Source organism: Triturus cristatus, chromosome 12 (assembly GCF_964204655.1).
Source record: "Triturus cristatus chromosome 12, aTriCri1.1, whole genome shotgun sequence".
NCBI lineage: Eukaryota > Metazoa > Chordata > Amphibia > Caudata > Salamandridae > Triturus > Triturus cristatus.
The window spans coordinates 859,161,592-859,183,299 of record NC_140595.1 but is presented as its reverse complement, the minus strand read 5'-3'; the positions used below and the strand labels follow the sequence as shown (position 1 = coordinate 859,183,299).

The following is a 21,708-nucleotide window of genomic DNA, read 5'->3' as shown; positions in this document are numbered from 1 at the left end:
GCATTGACTTTAACACTAAAAATGTATTTCCTCCCAAATAAACCTTTTTAGCAGCATCAGGATAATGAAAGACTGGGAAAAAACATAAGTCACTAACTTGTACCTTGCAGTTTGCAAGCAGCTCTTTGATGACAGTTTATAGGTCAATGTGCTAGATTACGATTGTCCCTTATGAACTGCACAGTAAAAAAAAGAATCTTTCTGACAAAAGAAGTAACCCACTGACCTATGCATATAAAATACTGTTTTTTAAAAGGCATGGTATATGTTCTTTGCAGTAGGCATTTTAACCCTCTGTGCTACATTCGATAAGTCAAAGCTGCCACTGGACAAAACTCTCATCTCTCTCCAGCAGGGACATTAATCACTGTTGTTATCTTGACACTTTTATTGTTCTTTGAAAACTGCTAATTAAACAAGATACTTTGCAGTGCTTTCAAAACTGCTGCCTGCGGACCCCCTAGGAATGTGTCAGGGACCCCTGGGGGTCCGCGGACCACAGTTTGGGAAACACTGCTCTAAAGGATTCAGAGCACGGGAACAAGGCTCCAGTAATTTCCAGGGTGAGTACCAACACCCCTCATTCTTCCTTTTTACCGGGAAAGGTGGGAGGTCGACTCAGATTCTTTTTAGAGACTTAGACAACAACCATACAAGACCCCTGGGTTTTAGAAACCATTCAAGACCTCAAAATAGAATTTTCGAAAACACCGACAATACCCTCACCCCAAAGAAACCTAATACTGACCACAGAACAACAGAAAATAGTAGAGAAAGAGGCAATGTCCATGATGGAGAAAGGAGCAATTATAGAAGTACCATGGGATCGTATGAAATTCACTAGGACTCTCTTTCTGGTAGAGAAAAAAGACAAGGGCTGGAGACCAGTCATAAACCTGAGAGAACTGAACAAACCTCTCATCTACAGACACTTCAAAATGGAGGGAATCCACCTCCTGAGAGACATGCTTCTAGAACAGGACTGGCTAGTGAAGTTGGAAATGAATCCCCATGGCCTCAGAGTTCCAACCATACTTCCAATTCACATGGAAATGTTGTGTATTCCGATTCCACATTCATGGAGGCCGCGCCACTTTCTTTAGACAAGCCGTGTGTAAAGAATGGGGCGTAGCTGACAAAGTGAAATCCTGGCTTAGGGCACTTTGACCAAAAAACGCATCTGTTTGTCAAGTTGACAAACCCTCTGTTTGAAGAACTTTTGAGCACCTCACGCTGAGATGTCTAGAGACTTCCAGGTGGCGTTAGTATACGCCACACACTTTGACTTATTTTATTGGATGACGCATATTCTGTTAGACCTTGATCGCTGGCAGATAAGGGGATACAGATTATACCACGGCACAGTCTGAATGACATTACTGTTCGGCACATACTCAGAATGGAATTATTTTGGGCGCATATGTTCATGGGTATTATTCTCTAGCATATTGTGATAGTTTTATCTGTCATGCTGAGAATTATCCTAATTGAGAATCATTGTCTGGAACATATTCTGAGGGGCAGGTACATTTATTGGGCATCATTCTTTGGCATGCTCTGAGGAACATGATTCTAAGTGGTACATATAAATTCTCCTGGCACATATTCTGGTGGCATAGTTTTACCTGTGCAGTACTTGGAATGTGACCATACAGTGGCACAGAAGTTTCATTACTTTTCCATCATACTTCAGTGCGCTGCGCTACTCTTCATTTGACACAGGCACACAAGGACAAACTGCAACTGTGCACAGGTAAAACTAGGCACTGTTGAAACTGGGCACAGGTGAATTTGTAATGTGTTCATCCAACAATCGGAGTGACGCCAGCAGGGGCATTGAAAGGAGGGCAGGTGGTAGCAACATGCATGGGGCCTACTGGGGAGATAGAAAGTTTCATAATGGACTTCTGTGACATCCGCATCCCACAAAGTGGGGTACCCCACCCCTCATGTACCCAACCAGCCTGTCCACATACAGCGCACGCTCGGGGTCAAGCGAGGGGTGCCATCTTCGCCCATCTGCCCTGGGTATGCCAGTGAGTGAAAGTAGGCCCTTCTTAGTATTCAAGAGTGCAGAACAGAGGCCTGTATCCCTCCCACTCTAGTCACCTGCTCCTAACCACCAGTCTTGATATTTGCTGCAGAGTTGAACACTCTTCAGGGAGGTAACAGCAAAACCATTGTGGAGAATAGCTTAGAGACCTCATAACTCTGGTCTTCGGAGCTGTACAAAAACACACCAGGTCTAATAGAAATGTCGAAATCAGGAGTAGATGGCAGGGAGCTGCACCAGTGACTTCCGCCACTAAAGAAACAGTGCAGTGGCCCCGGCTTGGTCCGCACGTATAACCGAGTGTCCTGGTCTCCAGTGTTTGTCACTTAATATAGGCAGTGTCCTAGTTTCCATTCTCCTGTCACTTCGCCTTAATAGTATCAGTGGCATTACCAGGCCCGTCTCTCTCCTGATACAACAGGTATAATATGTACTTTGTCTCTAGTCTTCTGTCATGTAGCACTAGAGTGTTCACGCTTTTATAATTCTGTTGGTGTGTATAAATAGAAGTATTGTGTCTAGAGCAGCGCTCTAAGCGGTCCGGGCCTTGCAGTGCACTGAGCCAGGACCTATGGGGCCCACTAATCAGCCATTTACCAGCCGAAGGAGGGGACCCACATTGCTGCCTGCCACATGCTAGTGCTGCAACGCAATGTCAGTGTTAGAATCCGGGTTCTCTGGTTGGCACAGGTAGGTACTTGTGTCAAGCAGGGAACCTTTCCTCTAGTCAGGGTAAGGGGGTACACTCCCTAAATAACCCCTGCTCACCCCCTTGGTAGCTTGGCGCGAGCAGACAGGCTTATCTCAGAGGCAGTGTGTAAAGCATTTCATTTGTGAACACATACAGTAACCAAGTGACAACACTACAAATGGACACCACACAGGTTTTATATTAAAAATAAGGATTCTTTATATAGAGTTACCACATGACCATTAAACGACAAAAATACACAATACTTTACTTTAGATGGTAGAATTTTGCTTAGTTCTCTTAAGTTCTTAAATTCGACACTTTAAGTCAATGTACCTTTTAGATGCGACACGCAGGGCAACGAAAGTGTTGCAACGATGTTGATGCGATGAAGTTTTTGGTGCAAAGAAATAAAGACGTGAAGATCTTCCAAATGCGTTACACTTCTCCGATGTTGCGAGAAGACTCGACTCGATGCGTCAGCTGCGTCACCCTTTACGCAATGCGACGACAGCGGCCTTGGCAGCGGCACTCTTCTCCGACGTTTGCGAGACGCTTCCGCTCGATGCGATGTTGCAGCGGCGACACCCCTTTACGCGGTGCGACGACAGCAGCTCCGACGGCGGCACGCTTCTCCATGGATGCGAGGTGCTTTTTTTGATGCGGTGCAATGCGACAGCTACGATGGCTGCGATGGCGACACGCTTCTTCCTCGATGCGAGACTCTTCTCTTGATGCGGTGCGATGCGTCAGCTACGATGGCTGCGATGGCGACACGCTTCTTCGGCGTTGCGAGACACTTCCTGGATGATGCGAGACGCTTCAGCTCGATGCGATGCTGCAGCGGCGACACACTTTACGAGATGCGACGACAACAGCTCCGACGGCGGCACGCTTCTCCTCCTTGAGTCGCGCTTCCAGCTCCTTGCGACACGCTGTCCCTCAGAAGGCCCAACAACAGCAGCAGGCACTTCCAAAGAACTCTGGGGAGCTGGGGGGTGAAGTTTGTTGTTCCTGAGACTTCAGCAGGTAGCAAGCTCTATTCCAAGCCCTTGGAGATCTTTTTAAGCACAAGTTGAAATAAAGTCTTTTGTAGTCTTTCTCCTCTCCTTCAGCAGTAAGGCAACCACTGTAGGAAAATCCCCCTGGTCAGGGACAGTACTCCTCCTACAGCTTTCCCAGTTCCTTCTCCTCAGGCAGAGGTTCTTCTTGTCAAGCAGGATCTAATTTCTTGGGAGCAGGGTCCCAATACTTATACGCCTAATTCCTTTGTTCCTCTGGGGTAGAGGGGCCTTTGCCCAGTCCAAACCAGTTCCTGAGCACTTTGTTGACATGACTCTGACTTTCTATTCAGGGTGCAGGGCAGAGACATCAGCCGCTCCACAGGAGGTGGAGCCAGCATTGTGGTGGCAGAGCACAGCCCTATTCAGAGTCCAGGTGCACTCCTCCAACCCATCTGGATGTCAATCTCTGTATTCACCACCAGGCTACCTAGCCCTGCTCCTCTGGGTTTCCCCAGCCCTGTCACTCACACAAACCAGACAGGCAGATACACATCATAGCAGAGGCGGGCTGAAATGGTTAGCCAAGCAAATATCAACTTTTTAAAAGTGGTATTTGCAAACACAGAATATTAAAATAAACTTTACTAAAAGATGTATGTTATTATTCTGAGTTCAGGCAAACTAAACTCGAATTTCTACCATGTTCCCAGGGTCTGTTAGGATCATATAATGTAACAATTCTAAAAGCCCATTCTGGCCTATGGAGAACAGGTAGCCTTACAATAGTGAAAAACGAAAATGGCTGTAATTCACTATTAGGACATGCCACACACATCAGGGCTTGTCCTACCTTATGCTTACAATGCACCCTGCCCTTGGGCCTACCATAGGGGTGACTAATATGAAGTTAAGGGAAGGTTTAGGGACTGGCAAGTGGGTGCACTGGCCCAGTCAGCATGACAGTACCAGACTGCACGCAGGTTCTGCAATGGCAGACCTAGACACATTTTACCAGGCCGCTTCTGTGGGTGGCACAACCAGTGCTGCAAGCCCACCAGCGGCATTTGTATTTACAAGCCCTGGGCACTTCTGGTGCACTTTACTGGGGTCTGACAGTAAACCAAATAAGCCAATCATGGAATCCAACCAACATATACATTTTATATAGGGAGCACTTGCACTGTGGCACTGGTTGGCAGTGGCACAGTGCTCTGAGCAGCTAACACCAGCAAAACACATGAGGCACAGCGACAAAAAGTGGAAGGGAGACTCACGCCAAGGTGCCAGGTCTAACACGTGTCCCCTCCAGCTGAAATGTGGGGGGGAACTACCCTACCCCAGGGATTTCCTCATCACTAAGGCGGAAAAATCTGGACAGACCGTCAGCATTGGCGTGATCTGTACCAGGGCGATGTTCCACCGGGAAATCCATACCCTGTAGGGAAATGGACCACCTCCACAGCTTCGGGTTCTCACCCCTCATATGCATCAACCATCTGAGGGGCCTGTGGTCTGTCCGAACCCGGAAGTGAGACCCAAACAGGTAGGGTCTTAGCTTCTTCAGCGCTCAGACCACAGCAAATGCCTCACGCTCAATAGCACTCCATCTCTGTTCCCGTGGAAGTAACGTCCTGCTAAGGAAGGCTACAGGTTGATCTAGGCCCTCTTCATTAATCTGTGAAAGAACAGCCCCCACACCATGCTCTGAAGCGTCTGTCTGAACGATAAACTCTTTGGAGAAGTTGGGAGCCAAGAGCATGGGCGCCGTGCCCATAGCAGCTTTCAGGGCCTCAAAAGCTTTCTGACAGGTGTCAGTCCAAATCACTTTCCTGGGCTGCTTCCGAGAAGTCAGCGCTGTCAAGGGGGTAACAATGTTGCCATACCCCTTGACAAACCTCCTGTAGTACCCGGTGAGACCTAGGAAGGCTCTCACCTCTGTCTGGGTTTTGGGCGCCTCCCAATTCAGGATGGTTTCTATCTTGGGTTGAAGGGGCGCCACCTGGCCGCTCCCAACCTAGTGCCCCAAGTACACCACGGAACCCTGCCCGATCTGGCACTTACTCGCCTTGATCGTGAGGCCTGCCCTACGCAGCGCCATCAACACTTCCCAGAGGTGGCGCAGGTGTTCTTCCCAAGTGGAGCTGAACACTGCGATGTCATCCAGGTAGACAACACTGAACGAGTCCAGTCCAGCCAACACCTGGTTGACCAACCTCTGGAAGGTGGCAGGGGCATTCTTCATCCCAAAGGGCATAACCCGGAACTGGTAGTGCCCATCTGGGGTGGAAAATGCTGACCTCTCTTTGGCCCCCTCGGTCAAGGCGATCTGCCAGTACCCAGACGTTAAATCAAATGTGCTGAGGTAGTTGGCAGCCCCTAGCCGATCTATGAGCTCATCAGCTCTGGGGATGGGGTGTGCGTCAGTCCTGGTGACTGAATTGAGTCCTCTGAAGTCCACACAGAACCGGAGTTCGGGTGTGGCTCTCGGCGCTGCAGCCTTTGGGACCAAGACCACTGGGCTGGCCCAAGGACTGCTGGAGGACTCAATTACCCCGAGTGCAAACATCTTGGAGACCTCCTCCTTGATGCATGCCCTCACCCTGTCAGTCACCCTGTAGGTGTACTATCCCGTGTCCACATCATGGACGCACCAATCAGTGACACCGGGAACCAGGGAAAACAGATCAGAAAATTGTCCCATCAGCTGGTGACAATCACTCTGTTGCTCAGGGGTCAGGGCGGAAGAGAGGATGACACCATCCAATGACCCATCTTGCTCCTGGGCTGACAGGAGGTCAGGAAGAGGCTCGGTCTCCTCTTCCATCCCAGCATCTGTTGCCAAGAGCATGCCCACTTGGGACCTCTCCAAGTGGGGCTTGAGGCGGTTGACATGAAGGACCCTTAAGGGGTTCCTTGGAGACCGCAAGTCCACCAAATAGGTAACAGGACTCTTGCGCTCCACTACCTCAAAGGGACCGGTCTACTTATCCTGGAGCGCACAAGGCTCCACGGGGGCCAAGACCCACACCTGTTGTCCAGGCTGAAGCTCTACCAGAGTGGCATTCTGGTCGTACCACCGCTTCATCTCCTCGTGGCTGGCTTCCAGATTTGCCTCAGCAAGTTGCCTGAATCGCCTAGTCTGATTTCTGAAGGCCAGCATGTAGCTATATACATTCTGGGGAGGTTTCCTGGGAGATTGCTCCCAGCCTTCCTTGACCAGACTTAGAGGTCCTCTCACTGGGTGGCCATACAGGATCTCAAAGGGACTGAACCCTAGAGACTTCTGTGGCACCTCACGGTACGCAAAGAGAAGGCTTGGTAAGAGGACGTCCCACTCCTCATGGGTTCTTCCAGACCCATTATCATGCCTTTGAGGGTACAGTTGAATCTCTCAACCAACCCGTTTCCTTGGGGGTGGTAAGGTGTGGTAAACTTGTAGGTTACACCACACTCTTGCCAAAGGGATTTCATATATTTGGATATGAAATTGGTACCCCGGTCAGACACCACCTCTAGAGGGAATCCCACTCTGGCGAAAATTCCCATCAGTGCACATCCCACCACGGGGGCCGTCACTGTCCTCAGAGGGATGGCTTCCGGGTACCGGGTGGCATGGTCCACCAGGACCAGGATAAACCTGTTGCCTATGGCTGTCCTGGGGTCCAATGGCCCCACAATGTCAATCCCCACTCGCTGGAATGGGGTACCGACCACAGGGAATGGCTGGAGAGGAGCCTTCTGCTTCCTCCCACTCTTTTCACTTGCCTGGCAAGTCTGACAGGTCCTGCAGTGAGTGTCTGAACTTCTGCGCATTTGGGGCCAATAAAAGTTGGTGACAAGCCTTTCAAAGGTCTTGTCCTGCCCCAAATGTCCTGCCAATGGCACATCGTGAGCCAGCCCCAGTAGGAAGGCTCTGAAGTCCTGGGGTACCACCAGCGCACGGGCTGACCCAGGCTCAGCAACCTTAGGCTCTGTATATAGGAGGTCGTTCTCCCAGTAAATGAAATGTGACCCAGACTGATCACCTGCGGACTGGTCTGCAGCCTGCTGCCGCACACCCACGAGAGAAGGGCATTCTTTCTGTGCCTTACAAAAGTCCTCCCTGGAGGGGCCTCCTTCCTGCTGCCAATGGGTCAGCTCAGGCAGGTCCCCCAGTTCAGCTATCTGTTCCCCGGTAGGCTCCAGGGCATCCCCCTCAAGGTCTGCTTCCTCCTGGGCCGTGGGAACTTCAGGGGCCGGTTTCCCGCGCCCCCTGCCTCTTCTCTCTAAGGCCGGTCCCTGGGCCTCCCTCTCAGGCTCCAGGACCTCTTGAGCACCTCTACTTGCTGCCATGGACCGTGTGGTGACACACGCCCAATCCGGCATACCCAACATCTCTAGGTGAGCACTCCGCTCCACCTTAGCCGAAGGTGAGCTTTCCAAGTCGTTCCCTAACAGACAGTCTACAGGCATGGCGGGCCTCACAGCTACCTGAAGAGTACCAGAGACCCCCCCCCACTCAAAGGGAACCTGAGCCACCTTGCAGTGACTCTCTGTGTTGTCAGCGGCAACAACTGGATAGAATGCTCCTGGGACCACCTGCTCTTGAGACACGAGGTGACACTTGACAGCTGTCACACTGGCTCCTGTGTCTCTGAGAGCTTCCACCCTACGGCCATTAATGGTCACCCACTGCCTGTATTTCATAGTGTTATCAGGCAGCTGGGTTTGGGGGACCATCTCACAGTCTCCTAATGAGACAAGGGACATCTCTGCGGGACCCCACCCACCTTGGACTGCCATCTCCTCCCCCAAGGCTACACTAGCCATCTGCCGGGGCGGAGCACCAGTGGGTGTTGGTTTACCATACAAAGGACACTTTAAATTAGAGGCAAAATGCCCCATGTTACCACACTTGTAACATTTTATGGGCCCCTTTTGAACAGGTGGACCTGTCGGGGCCCCGGTCGGTTTCTGGGGTGGGGGAGGCTGAGAACCTTTCCCATGGTTCCCTTGGGGATTACTTTGGGGCCTTCTTGGGAACTCCATCTGTTTACCCTTGTCCCCCCCACTCTTCTGCTGGGGACCCTGCCCACCTTTAGCGGAGTCTCCCACTGGACCCTTGTGGACCCTGGTACTGACCCAGCGGTCCGCCTCCTCAGCAAGCTTTCTAGGGCTAGTCAGCCTACTATCAATCAGGTGTTGGCGTAGCTCAGGAAAACAATTACTGGACAAGTGCTCCCATGCCATTAAATCAAGAAGCCCTTGAAAATCATCAACCTTGCTACCCTTCAACCAACCATCCAGTGCTCTGCAAAAAAAAGTTACATACTCCACATACCTACTGTTGGGAATCTTTGTGCAACCCCTGAACCTTTGCCTATACAACTCAGGGGTCAACCCATACCTAGCCATCAAAGCTGCCTTCATATGGGGATAAGAATTATAATCATCTGAGGGCAAGTCTAGCAGTGTGTCCCGCCCCTCACCAAGGAACCGTCCCCACAACCCCGCTCCCCAATCCTTCTCAGGGACCCGGTGGGAAGACATGGCTACTTCATAGGCTTTGAACCAATGCCCTATGTCATCATTTAAAAAAAATTCTTTTACCACATCTTTGGGTATGTACACCCTTGATTCTACCTGCACTGACGGTGTGCTGCCACCAGAGGGAGTGGACTCTAAACTCTTGGCCTTTAGATCCAATTCCCTCAAAGCCATATCATGCTCCATTTGGATTTTTTTCTCTTCCAGAGCCAGCTTTTTGCTTTCCAGCTCCAGTTGCCCATTTAATTTGAGTTTTTCCTTTTCCATTTCGTGCATCCTACCCTCTCTTCTATCTGCCAATTCCTCTGGAGATAGACTGCTACCGGCAGGGGAAGGGGTTCTCCTTCCTCTTGGACCCACTGGCCCTTCCAGCTGCTCCTCTGCATTATCATCATCAGTGGCATTCCTTGCTTCTACCCAGGCCCTCAGCGCCTTGTAGAGCTCTGCCTTATTTTTGCATCCAGTAGTAGAAACCTTGAATTTCTTGCAGAAGAACTTTAGCTGTCTTACTGGGTAGCTGTCCAGTTTCTCTTCTTCCCATTCAAATTCAGTATTGACAGAGACTATGGATGCTGCTTTCTCCACTATGGTTAAGCTTGGCAGTACTCAAAAATAGACAGTCCCAAAAAGAAATCTACCAACAAGTATTGGTTGCGTTAAGGTCTGCACTCACTAAGTAGTGTTCACCAATCACTGTACATGAGTCACAAATGCAAGTCCAGAATCCTCACCGCTGCCCATCAATTTTAGAATCCGGGTTCTCTGGTTGGCACAGGTAGGTACTTGTGTCAAGCAGGGAACCTTTCCTCTAGTCAGGGTAAGGGGGTACACTCCCAAAATAACCCCTGCTCACCCCCTTGGTAGCTTGGCACGAGCAGACAGGCTTATCTCAGAGGCAGTGTGTAAAGCATTTGTGAACACATACAGTAACCAAGTGACAACACTACAAATGGGCACCACACAGGTTTTATATTAAAAATAAGGATTCTATATATAGAGTTACCACAAGACCATTACACGACAAAAATACACAATACTGTTACTTTAGATGGTAGAATTTTGATTAGTTCTCTTAAGTTCTTAAATGCAACACTTTAAGTCAATGTACCTTTTAGATGCGACACGCAGGGCAACGAAAGTGTTGCAACGATGTTGATGCGATGAAGTTTTTGGTGCAAACAAATAAAGACGTGAAGATCTTCCAGATGCGTTACGCTTCTCCGATGTTGCGAGAAGACTCGACTCGATGCGTCAGCTGCAGCGGCGTCACCCTTTACGCGATGCGACGACAGCGGCCTTGGCAGCGGCACTCTTATCCGACGTTTGCGAGACGCTTCCGCTCGATGCGATGTTGCAGCGGCGACACCCCTTTACGCGGTGCGATGACAGCAGCTCCGATGGCGGCACGCTTCTCCGTTGATGCGAGGCACTTTTCTTGATACGGTGCAATGCGACAGCTACGATGGCTGCGATAGCGACACGCTTCTTCCTCGATGTGAGACTCTTCTCTTGATGCGGTGCGATGCATCAGCTACGATGGCTGCGATGGCGACACGCTTCTTCGGCGTTGCGAGACACTTCCTGGATGATGCAAGACGCTTGCGCTCGATGCGATGCTGCAGCGGTGACACACTTTACGAGATGCGATGACAACAGCTCCGACGGCGGCACGCTTCTCCTCCTTGAGTCGCGCTTCCAGCTCCTTGCGACACGCAGTCCCTCAGAAGGCCCAACAACAGCAGCAGGCACTTCCAAAGAACTCTGGGGAGCTGGGGGGTGAAGTCTGTTGTTCCTGAGACTTCAGCAGGAAGCAAGCTCTATTCCAAGCCCTTGGAGATCTTTTTAAGCACAAGTTGAAATAAAGTCTTTTGAAGTCTTTCTCCTCTCCTTCAGCAGTAAGGCAACCACTGCATGCCAATCCCCCTGGTCAGGGACTGTACTCCTCCTATAGCTTTCCCAGTTCCTTCTCCTCAGGCAGAGGTTCTTCTTGTCAAGCAGGATCTAATTTCTTGGGAGCAGGGTCCTAATACTTATAACCCTAATTCCTTTGTTCCTCTGGGGTAGAGGGGCCTTTGCCCAGTCCAAACCAATTCCTGAGCACTTTGTTGACATGACTCTGACTTTCTATTCAGGTTGCAGGGCAGAGACATCAGCCGCTCCACAGGAGGTGGAGCCAGCATTGTGGTGGCAGAGCACAGCCCTATTCAGAGTCCAGGTGCACTTCTCCCACCCATCTGGATGTCAATCTCTCTATTCACCACCAGACTACCTAGCCCTGCCCCTCTGGGTTTCCCCGGCCCTGTCACTCACACAAACCAGACAGGCTGATACACATCATAGCAGAGAAGGGCTGAAATGGTTAGGCAAGCAAATATCAACTTTCTAAAAGTGGTATTTGCAAACACAGAATATTAAAATAATTAAAATAAACTTTACTAAAAGATGTATTTTATTACTCTGAGTTCAGGCATACTAAACTCGAATTTCTACCATGTTCCCTGGGTCTGTTAGGATCATAGAATGTAACAATTCTAACAGCCCATTCTGGCCTATGGAAAACAGGTAGCCTTACAATAGTGAAAAACGAAAATGGCTGTAATTCACTACTAGGACATGCCACACACATCAGGGCTTGTCCTACCTTATGCTTACAATGCATCCTGCCCTTGGGCCTACCATAGGGGTGACTAATATGAAGATAAGGGAAGGTTTAGGGACTGGCAAGTGGGTGCACTTGCCCAGTCAGCATGACAGTACCACACTGCATGCAGGTTCTGGTTGGCAGTGGCACAGTGTTCTGAGCAGCTAACATCAGCAAAACACATGAGGCACAGCGACAAAAAGTGGAAGGGAGACTCACGCCAAGGTGCCAGGTCTAACAGTCAGCAGTAGTCCGTTTTGTGACAGGGATAATGTTCTGTTGATTTTAATTGTGTTTTTTCAAGTGAGATTTGTCCAACACAGGGTGCTATTTCACATGCATTTAATAACCATTTTTTTATCCCACTGAAAGCACTGGGCTAAAGTGTCTTTGGGCCGAAGTACATATCAGATCTCCATTTTATTAGCGGGTACGTCCAGCACTGAGGTCTGCATCCCGCTGTCCCTTTCCACGAACAGTCCCTGGTCTCTACTGGTCTGGCAGTGCATATAAAAAGAATATTCAGTCTCTAGCGTGTCAGTCAGTATAAACGGTGCCCTGGCATGTACTTCATCATTGCACGTGGGTACATGTCTGTATGGATCCGTACAGGCTCTCTCCAGTTCAAGTATACTGCCCCTGGGCTTCTCTTGAACGCGAGTGAGCCTTGAGCCCTGGCAGTGGCGCCGCTGTTCTTTCGTGTCGCCAGATGTCGTGGTCCACACATTAACTGTTTGTTTACCTACAGCCAGGGGACTGGGGCAGCACGACAAAGGTGCTACGCGCAGCCAGAAGCTGGCACAGCAGCGCTTTCTCGGAAGGGATGAGCTGGTTATGAATATGACGCACAAACTAGTGGCAATGTGAAGGGGTAGGGGTACCTCTGTGGGATGGCAAGGGCACACATGTAGGGAACCAACAGAGAGGGCAATGATCAAACCCACCTGCTACATTATTCAGCGGCGTCTCCCAAGTGTGGTGCAGTACTAACCAAAACTAGCTAGAAACGTTGTCGCATATCAAATCGCCTGACATGAGCGTAATAACTGGCCTTCGAGACGGGAACTGCCGTCACCACCAGCTACTAATGACGGAACAAGGGAACTTGATGAAACGTGTCTTTTACACCAAGGGCGTGCAAAAGCACCCTGAACAGGCTTCAGCCTAACACAAGGGTCACCGCTGCTGAATATGCGCTGTGAAGTAACAGGCACGACTTACCTCCCACAAACCCATACCATCGGTGAAGGTTAAAAATGGCGTAAATAATTCAGTGCAACGTAAACATGATCGACTTTTCATGTCCCTCTGCCCGCATGCCTTGATATTCCCTGATGGTCAATTTGCCGTACCGCTGTGAGGTGTGAGTTGAATGCGTCTGCCTGTTAGAAGGGAAGTGGAAACCGAGGATGTCAGCGTCTCTGTGCGCGCTCAACAGAAGAAAAGTACGTCCTGCCTGCAGCAGGAGAAACTCATTAAAGAAAATAGTGCTGACAGACTAAATAAGACATACCCTGTCACAACAGAAGTTAAAGGGCCAGTCGACATGGGTGGTTACAAATTAGGACAAGGCGGTACTAAGGAGGGACTAACAAGACTATTTAGGAAGCCAGCATTTACAAAGAACAATGACAGAAGCCAATGACAAGTATGGACGGAGAGTGAGAGGGGCTTTTATTACATACTCTAGTACAACAAGTCCCGCAGAGCAGCGCATTCGTGCTGACTCTAGGCAAAACCTAAAAAATCTATTATGACTCCCTCAAAATCTCTGGAATTCGGGGGATTCACAGTAAACACAGTAAAAGCACTTTTGCTACTACCCAAGAAGAAAATCACAAAAATACGCAAAGAAATACAACTTGTATTAAAACGAGACCTCTTGTCCCTAAGAGAACTAGCCAGAATCCTGGGCCTCTTATCTTCCTCTGTCCAAGCTATCTTTTTGGGACCTTTACATTATCCAGCCCTTCAAAGAGTGAAGGTGAAAGCCCTCTGTGCTAGACTATGGTATGGAGACAAAGTAACCCTAGACCACAAAGCCAAATCAGAACTGAATTGGTGGTTAGAGAATCTAGATGCCTGGAATGGCAAAGCCATTTTCGGAAACTCCCCAGAATTCATTCTAGAGTCAAATGCGAGCCTTCATGGTTGGGACGTCCACTTACAGAATCAGAGCACGAGAGGTCTGTGGTCCTATACAGAGAGTTCACACCACATAAACTACCTGGAATAAACTCCTGGCCTTTACGCTACGATGAGCTTCAAACTATCCCTACAAGGCATATCTGTTATTCTAAAAATGGACTGTGGCATACATATATCGCTTAGGGGGTACAAAATCCTCAAACCTATCGAATCTAGCCCAAAGAACTCTGCATGTTCTGTCTAGAAGAGATAGCCATAAAAGCAGAATACTTACCAGGAAAAAGCAACATCACTGCAGACTGGAATTTGAGATTCCTCCTAGACAACAGCGACTGGAAACTCAACATGACAGCCTTCAGAGCTCTAAATCTGCTCTGGGGCCCTCTGGAAGTTGATCTTTTTGCAAGCAGACTGACATTCCAACTGCAGGAATATTTCAGCTGGACGCCAGACCCCAGTGCTCAAGCAGTCAATGCATTTCTCAAACCATCAAAGGGTTTTCAAGCATATGCCTTTCCCCCCCTTTGTAATGATCCAGAGTGTCCTCCAGAAAGTGAGACAAGCTCCTTAGTACTAATAACCCCTTTCTGGCCCTCCCAGGGGTGGATTCTGACGAGCCTGGAATTAGCCTGCGAAATACCTCTTCTACTTCCAGCCGTGGAAGGCCTTCTAAGAGACATAGACGGTAGGGAACATCCCCTAATCCAGACAGGTACTTTGAACCTTATTGCCTGGAAAGTGTCCGGAAATCTAATGAAATCACAGATCTTTTGAGACAAGCTACTATACTCCTCCAAGAGTCATGGGCTCCTGGAACACACTATAGATGCAATGGCATCTGGAGAACTTGGGTACGCTGGTGCCTGGAGGGGAACCTGGATTCCGTGGAGGCTCCTATCGTACACATAGCAAACTTTTTAGTTGAACAATACGAGAGAGGGTTTACACACAGATAAATTAATTGCTACGGATCAGCTATTTCAGCAGGCCACGCTCTAATAAATGGCTACCATAGGGAAAAATGCCATAATATGCAGAATTATGAAGAGTATCAGACTAAGGAGACCTCCTAAACCTAAATAAAAAATAAATATGTGAAGTGTTCGTACTCACTCTGAAAATTGGATTCTTGTCCACGGGATCTGAAGCCTCTGGTTCGAGTGGTTCGTCCTCGCTGGTGGTTGAAGGACTGTGAGGTACCTGGCTGGTAACCTCTACCGAAACCTCTTTGTCTGAAGTTGTGCCGTGAGTACCTCCGCCAGTAGAAAGGCCCCTTCTTCCGGCCTGACCAAAAACACTAGGGTTAAAAACCCTTCTCATATCTGTCTGTGCTTTGTCCTTGGCCGTGGGCATAGCCACTTATTTTCCCATTGTTTTAATCATATCCTCTCCGAACAGGAGGCCTTTGGGGTTTTCGGAGGGTTCTTTATCTGCCATGTCTCCTAATTTTGTGTTGATCTTGCTTAGGACAACCCTGCGCAGTTTGGCCTTCAGCCCTGCATTGGCGTCTCCTAATAGGATCAAAGCTCTCTGGCTCTTCCCCTAAGTAGATTAATATCCTCTGGGGTCCCATTAATATGGGCCTCGTCTCCCATGCCCCTTATTCTAGCTGGTTGGCCTAGGATGTCGAGGAAGCGATCTTGGCAGACCTTAAGGGATATTTCTATGCCTTTTCTGGGGTCTCACCCCAGCTTGAATAAAAAGGTGATATGTTCAGGATCCTGGTTCAATGTTAGGCAAACTTTCTCTTGGATCGCTGGTCTAGAGCACTCGGCTCTCAAGATATTATGTGCCTCTTTTTCTAGGGGATTTCTTCTCCACCTTCTAATAAGTTTCCTCACATGATCTTGAGGCCAACATTCGGCACTTCTTGGATGCCTGATGTTTTGTGGGGAAAACATCTCCTGACCAAGGGGATCCATTGTTATCCCTTTGGAGGATGATGGACATTGCTCCTCTGTGAAGAGGCCTTCAACGTCCATGTCATCCTGATCTAGGTCAAGGATGTATTCGAGTGACTCTTCACTCTGATCCCCTTGATCTTCCATGGCCGTATCTTCTGCTGTACTCTGAGCACTCGAGATATGTGTGCTCCTTTGGACACCTTTATGAGTTGTGCCATGTAGGATACCCAAGACTTTCAAGGTGCTTTGACCTCCTGATCTGTTTGAGGTGCTTAGACCTCCATTATGCGTTGAGGTGCTCAGACCTCCAGTATGAGTTGAGGTGTTTGGACCTCCATTATGAGTTGAGGTGCTTGGACCTCCATTATGAGTTGAGGTGCTCAGACCTCCAGTATGAGATGAGGTGTTTGGACCTCCATTATGAGTTGAGGTGCTTGGACCTCCATTATGCATTGAGGTGCTCAGACCTCCAGTATGAGTTGAGGTGCTTGGACCTCCATTATGAGTTGAGGTCCTTGGACCTCCATTATGCATTAAGGTGCTCAGACCTCCAGTATGAGTTGAGATGCTTGGACCTCCATTATGCATTGAGGTGCTCAGACCTCCAGTATGAGTTGAGGTGCTTGGACCTCCATTATGAGTTGAGGTGCTTGGACCTCCAGTATGAGTTGAGGTGCTTAGACCTCCAGTATGAGTTGAGGTGCTTAGACCTCCAGTATGAGTTGAGGTGCTTGGACCTCCACTATGCATTGAGGTGTTCAGACCTCAGGTATGAGTTGAGGTGCTTGGACCACCAGTATGAGTTGAGGTGCATAGGACTCCGGTATGAGTTGAGGTGCTTGGACCTCCAGTATGAGTTGAGGTGCTTAGACCTCCAGTATGAGTTGAGGTGCTTAGACCTCCAGTATGAGTTGAGGTGCTTGGACCTCCAATATGAGTTGAGGTGCTTGGACCTCCAGTATGAGTTGAGGTGCTTAGACCCCCAGTATGAGTTGAGGTGCTTAGACCTGCAGTTTGAGTTGAGGTGCTTAGACCTCCAGTATGAGTTCAGGTGCTTGGGCCTCTAAATATGCTTATGGAAGCTGCCCTTTCAATGTTATTAACTTTTTTTAGTCTTTTGCCCCCTTTTGTATCGCAATCAGACTCTCCTCAGAGGCGATTTCCAAGTCACAATCCTCATCAGATATTAGAGAACTCTTATTAGACATGACTTGTTGCAAGGTTTCACGCACAGAAGTGCTCATCTCCTGTTGTATCATTTTTGTAAAGTAGTTCTTCATTAATATTAGGGTTCGAGGCATCAGGGCATCAGTTGCAGCATCAGACATAATGTTCTGGTTCTTTTAAGCTAAACAGTGGCAGATGGTATAGATATACTTTTTTGGGTAAAAGCACTTAACTGAACCAGAAAAACTGTTTGAAGGATTAATTAGCCCCTAAATATTAAAATAACCTAGTACTAAGCTTTTACAACTAATAATAGGAAATCTAAGACACGGCATTCATAAATTAGGGAGAGGGTTTCCTTAAATTGGAAACCTGTATACAATAACTAAAAGAAAGACAACAATATGAAGATATTATAGATACAAAATTGGAGATACTTCTCTGTGTGGAGCCGCATTTATATTACACCTTTCCCAGTCACTTGACAACAGAGCACTTATACTCGTTCTTATTTCAGATTACTCACCTTAACTGATTCATCTAAACTACTGTTTCCGCAAGGAAGATGTTCAGAAAGAATTAACTCTGTGTCCCCTTCATTCAATCTTCATGGTTTCTATCCATTTGTAATGCACAAAAAAAGAGAAGCAAGAAGTATATAAAGAAAATGTTATACAGAAGAAGACTTACCTTATTACCTCCCATTGGAAAGAAGCAGACTATCCTATGTGCACGGCTGTTGTACAGCTGGAAGATTCCAGTCTAGATCTGTTTCACTTTGATGTATTGCTTCTTAGTGGCTGCTTGGAGTTAGCATTAAAAGAAATATGCATAATATTAGCCTCCGTGTCTTTAATGAAATTCAGATTCCCGTATCATGTTATTAGGAAAATCGCAATTTGCACACATAATTATGCAGTGTTTAAACAACCGGGCCCTTGGAAACATTCCTATGGTTGCTGTATGATGAGCTCTACAATACAAATATGTTGCATCAACGAAATTTAATATTTTTCATTTCATATATATTCTGAGACTGTTTTGATTGTGTTATTTTTTATTTATTTTTATTGTATGCTATGATGGTTATGGCAACCAAATAAAGAACTTTTGAGAGAGCAGTCTCTACACCCGGTTAGAAACATAGAGCTTAATTTTCTAAATAAAACAAGACCAAAATAATAAAAAATAAGTAGAAGTTGAGATATGATCTTTAAAAGAACAAATGCAAATTAGCTCTTAGAAGCAATAAGCACTTAACTGGGTTGTCTGGTAACCCTAGACTGGGTCAAATCCAAAAGTTCAGGAGGACCACAATAGAGCACGGGTCGGAAACAGTTCTAGGTAAGTCCCGCTGACATTTTACCTTCTCAAGAATTATGCCAAGAGTCCCATTCACGGGGTAAAAGTTCACCGGGAGCTAGGGGAGTGTCGCTGGTGGTGGTCCGTGGAGAGCAAAGAGCCACCTGGCGTCTCAGACAGATGGGCTGGAGCCTCGCGGTTCCAGGTGAGGTTACTTGCTGTGTGACGAGATGAACTTGCGGCTGCTCACACTAGATATTTGTGAAACCAATGAGGTTCCGGAGTGAACAGGACAGTTCTTTTTTTGCGAAGAGCCCAGAAGATTGATTTCATGTGCCACAAATTACTTCCTAGGGTCCGAGACCTGAAAGCCGCCTCTTGGAGGTCAGGAGCTTGTTAAATATGGATCCAGGAGCTGTGGGGAGCCTGTTATGTTCCTGAGGTTCGGATCAGGAGGCCATGAGGCCAGCAGACTAGCCTTTTGAGCCACTCTAGGGTCCTGGGTTCAAGAGCGCGGTTGCAGGTCCAGTTCTTCTCCAGGCAAGAGCGCAGCAGTCAGCATAGCACGGCTGCAGCTCCTTCAGAGCGGCAGTCCCGCAGAGCGCATTCCTTTCCGCAGCACAGCAGCCCGTCTTCCTGGCAGAGTATCCATAGGTCCAGAAGTGTACTGAAGTGGTGGTGTCAGAGGCCCGGTACTTATACCCAGTCATTCTTTTGAATTTGGGAAGACTTCAAAGAAGGCTTTGAAGTGCACAGAGTTCCTCCCTTCCTACCCTCATTTGAGAGAAGTCCAAGTACTTTGGTTTGCAGACGTTTACCTGAATGCATCTAGTTGGCTTCCAAACTCAGATTGGGGTGTAGAGACTCCCACATACCAGGTCCTTGAATCCCCGGGCTCTTCCACCAGGCTTCATTTGCTTGAAAGACCATGGATTGATGGGGTAGGCGGACACAGAGTGTTGTACTGCAGCAACAAACAAGGTGGAAAAGTAAATAGAGTAAGAGGTTGAGAAGTAGTGTTGAGAGATTAAACTCTGTAGCTGGAGCCTGCTAGCAAAACATTGGCCGTAGGCCCTTTGAGGTTGTGACGGCTAAAGTTGGAGGTTCAAAGAAGGACCCCTGCCTTGGCCACTTTGAGGTTGAGGCTGCAAAGGTTGTCCTTGAAGACACTTCATCCAAAGCAGCCTCTGAAGTGGCAAAGTTGGTGCTTCCTCACATGACCGTGTGGATAGAAGGGCAAAGGCTGCTTAAAAGAGTCATTACAATGCCTAATGTTCCTGTTTGAGATGGAATATTCAGGGTTATGCAGCACAATCCTGGTTCAAGAGGGACTTCCTGCCACAGATTACAGAAAACGGAGACACCTCAACCTTCTTGAACACCATGAACAACAGTTTTATTTACCAGATTTATTTAGTTGCTTTGTTTGCATTGGGGGTGGTGCCCATCAGGAGGAACCCCTGGTTTAGGGATTGGAGGGTTGATGCTTTTCAGAAAATCCTAGCTTCTTAAACTACTTCTCTAAAGTCTTTCATTCTCAAATTTCTTGAAACGTCCCTCTCGAGCACGGAGACATCCTTCTTTTTTTTTCATGGGATGCAAAGCTACAGAAATCTTGTTCAAGAAAGCCTCCCCATTTAGTATCACCGAGAGAGGTAATATATTGTGACAATGTTCACTCTAGATCAGGCTCTGTTTATGTCAAGTCTCTGCAGAGAACCAGTCATGTGCGGGTTCTGTTTACGTCAAGTCCCTGCAGAGGACTGCGTCATATGTGGGCTCTGTTTATGTGAAGTCTGTGCAGAGGTCCCGGTCATGTGTGTGCTCTGTTTATATCAAGCCTCTGGTCATGTGTGTGCTCAGTTTATATCAAGCCTCTGGTCATGTGTGGGCTCAGTTTATGTCTAGTCTGCAGAGGTCCCAGATATATGTGTGGGCTCTGTTCATGTTAGGTCTCTCCAGAGGTCAGGTATATGTGTGGGCTCTGTTCATGTTAGGTCTCTCCAGAGGTCAGGTATATGTGTTGGCTCTGTTCATGTTAGGTCTCTGCAGAGGTCCTGGGTATGTGTGGGCTGACTCTGACTGAACCATCCTCCTGTGTTCAGAGTCCAGCCAAAGAGGTTGAGGGAGCTCTGGGTGCGTCTAGGTCCTTTGTACAGGGGAACTCATCAAAACGAATGTAGAAAATGGCAACATTCTCTGAAAACAATTAACTGATAGAATCCCGCAGTGACATTAATTATCAATACATGGGAAAGCTGGCGACAGAAACACAAATGCTCAGCTGGCTGAGAATAGTTCTTAATTAGATACCAATACATTTAATTTCAGAACCATAGAATGAAAAATAAAATACATAAGTTAACCTTTACTTTCCTACTGCTCTTCATAGGAAGACAAGGAGCCAGCTGTGTGCATTGATGACAAAGCAGAGCTGACCCCAGAGGCCTCCAGACCAGAGGAGGAAGCTGTGGCTCTTGTGAGCCAAGAAGACCAAGTACTTGAAGAAGAGGTGTGCATCGTCACCTCCTTCAGCCTTAGCAGTCTTAGGCCCAGCAACTTCATCAACGCCATCAGAACACTACTGAGGCGCATCAGCGTAAGAGATTGGCTAGCCAACAGGGCCATTTGCTGGCCACATGGTGGGACCCGCCGAGTAAGCCCAATGTAACTTCACTTTTCACAAATGTCTAGGGGGGGTGCTCAGCTCGCTGCTCCCAGCAAATGATTCCTTCTGTGCCTTACAAAAGATAAAACAAGTCTAAAAGTGCAACATGCCTAAGTGTCAGCCTTGAAAATTAGAGGAAGAAATGGCTAAACTTCTTCAGTCACACACAGACGTTCAGTGCATTCGCTCAGTACAAAGAGTTACCTATTCTTTCTTTGATTAATGTTTGAGTTATGGCTGGTTTATTGCTCCCAGTAGACTGTTCTTTGCCGCAGGAGTGCGTACCTCACTCACTGAAGAGCACCTCGTGTTTCCACCAGACAATGTCTTTCTGTTGTAGGTCAGACACGTGTACTCAGCAAGAGGATCTTGAACAATTTTATATAGATATATATATGTATGTGGCACACCACAAATATTAAATGGAGGTTTTACACAAATGTTGTAAGATGTGTGGCTCTCTGGTTGTAACATATCTTGAAAGAATTACACAATAATTTGCTTGTACAATTTATGACTGCTGCAGGACCCGTCACAGACTCAGATGTATCCGTCTCCGCTCTCTGATCAAGTTCTGTTCTGTTTATTTGTATAGCGTGCATGT

The 21,708-nt window shown here is 47.9% G+C and overlaps 1 protein-coding gene across 1 annotated transcript in view; it reads left to right on the top strand.

The window, feature by feature from the left end:
- LOC146783117 (uncharacterized) overlaps window positions 1–21,107 on the top strand; it is a 384,584-nt gene extending 363,477 nt beyond the window's left edge. The window contains exon 20 of the mRNA XM_085638236.1: window positions 20,829–21,107. Coding sequence (XP_085494362.1) covers window positions 20,829–21,107 — 279 coding nt within the window. The remainder of the gene's footprint in view (window positions 1–20,828) is intronic.
- The last annotated feature ends 601 nt before the right edge of the window (window positions 21,108–21,708 follow it).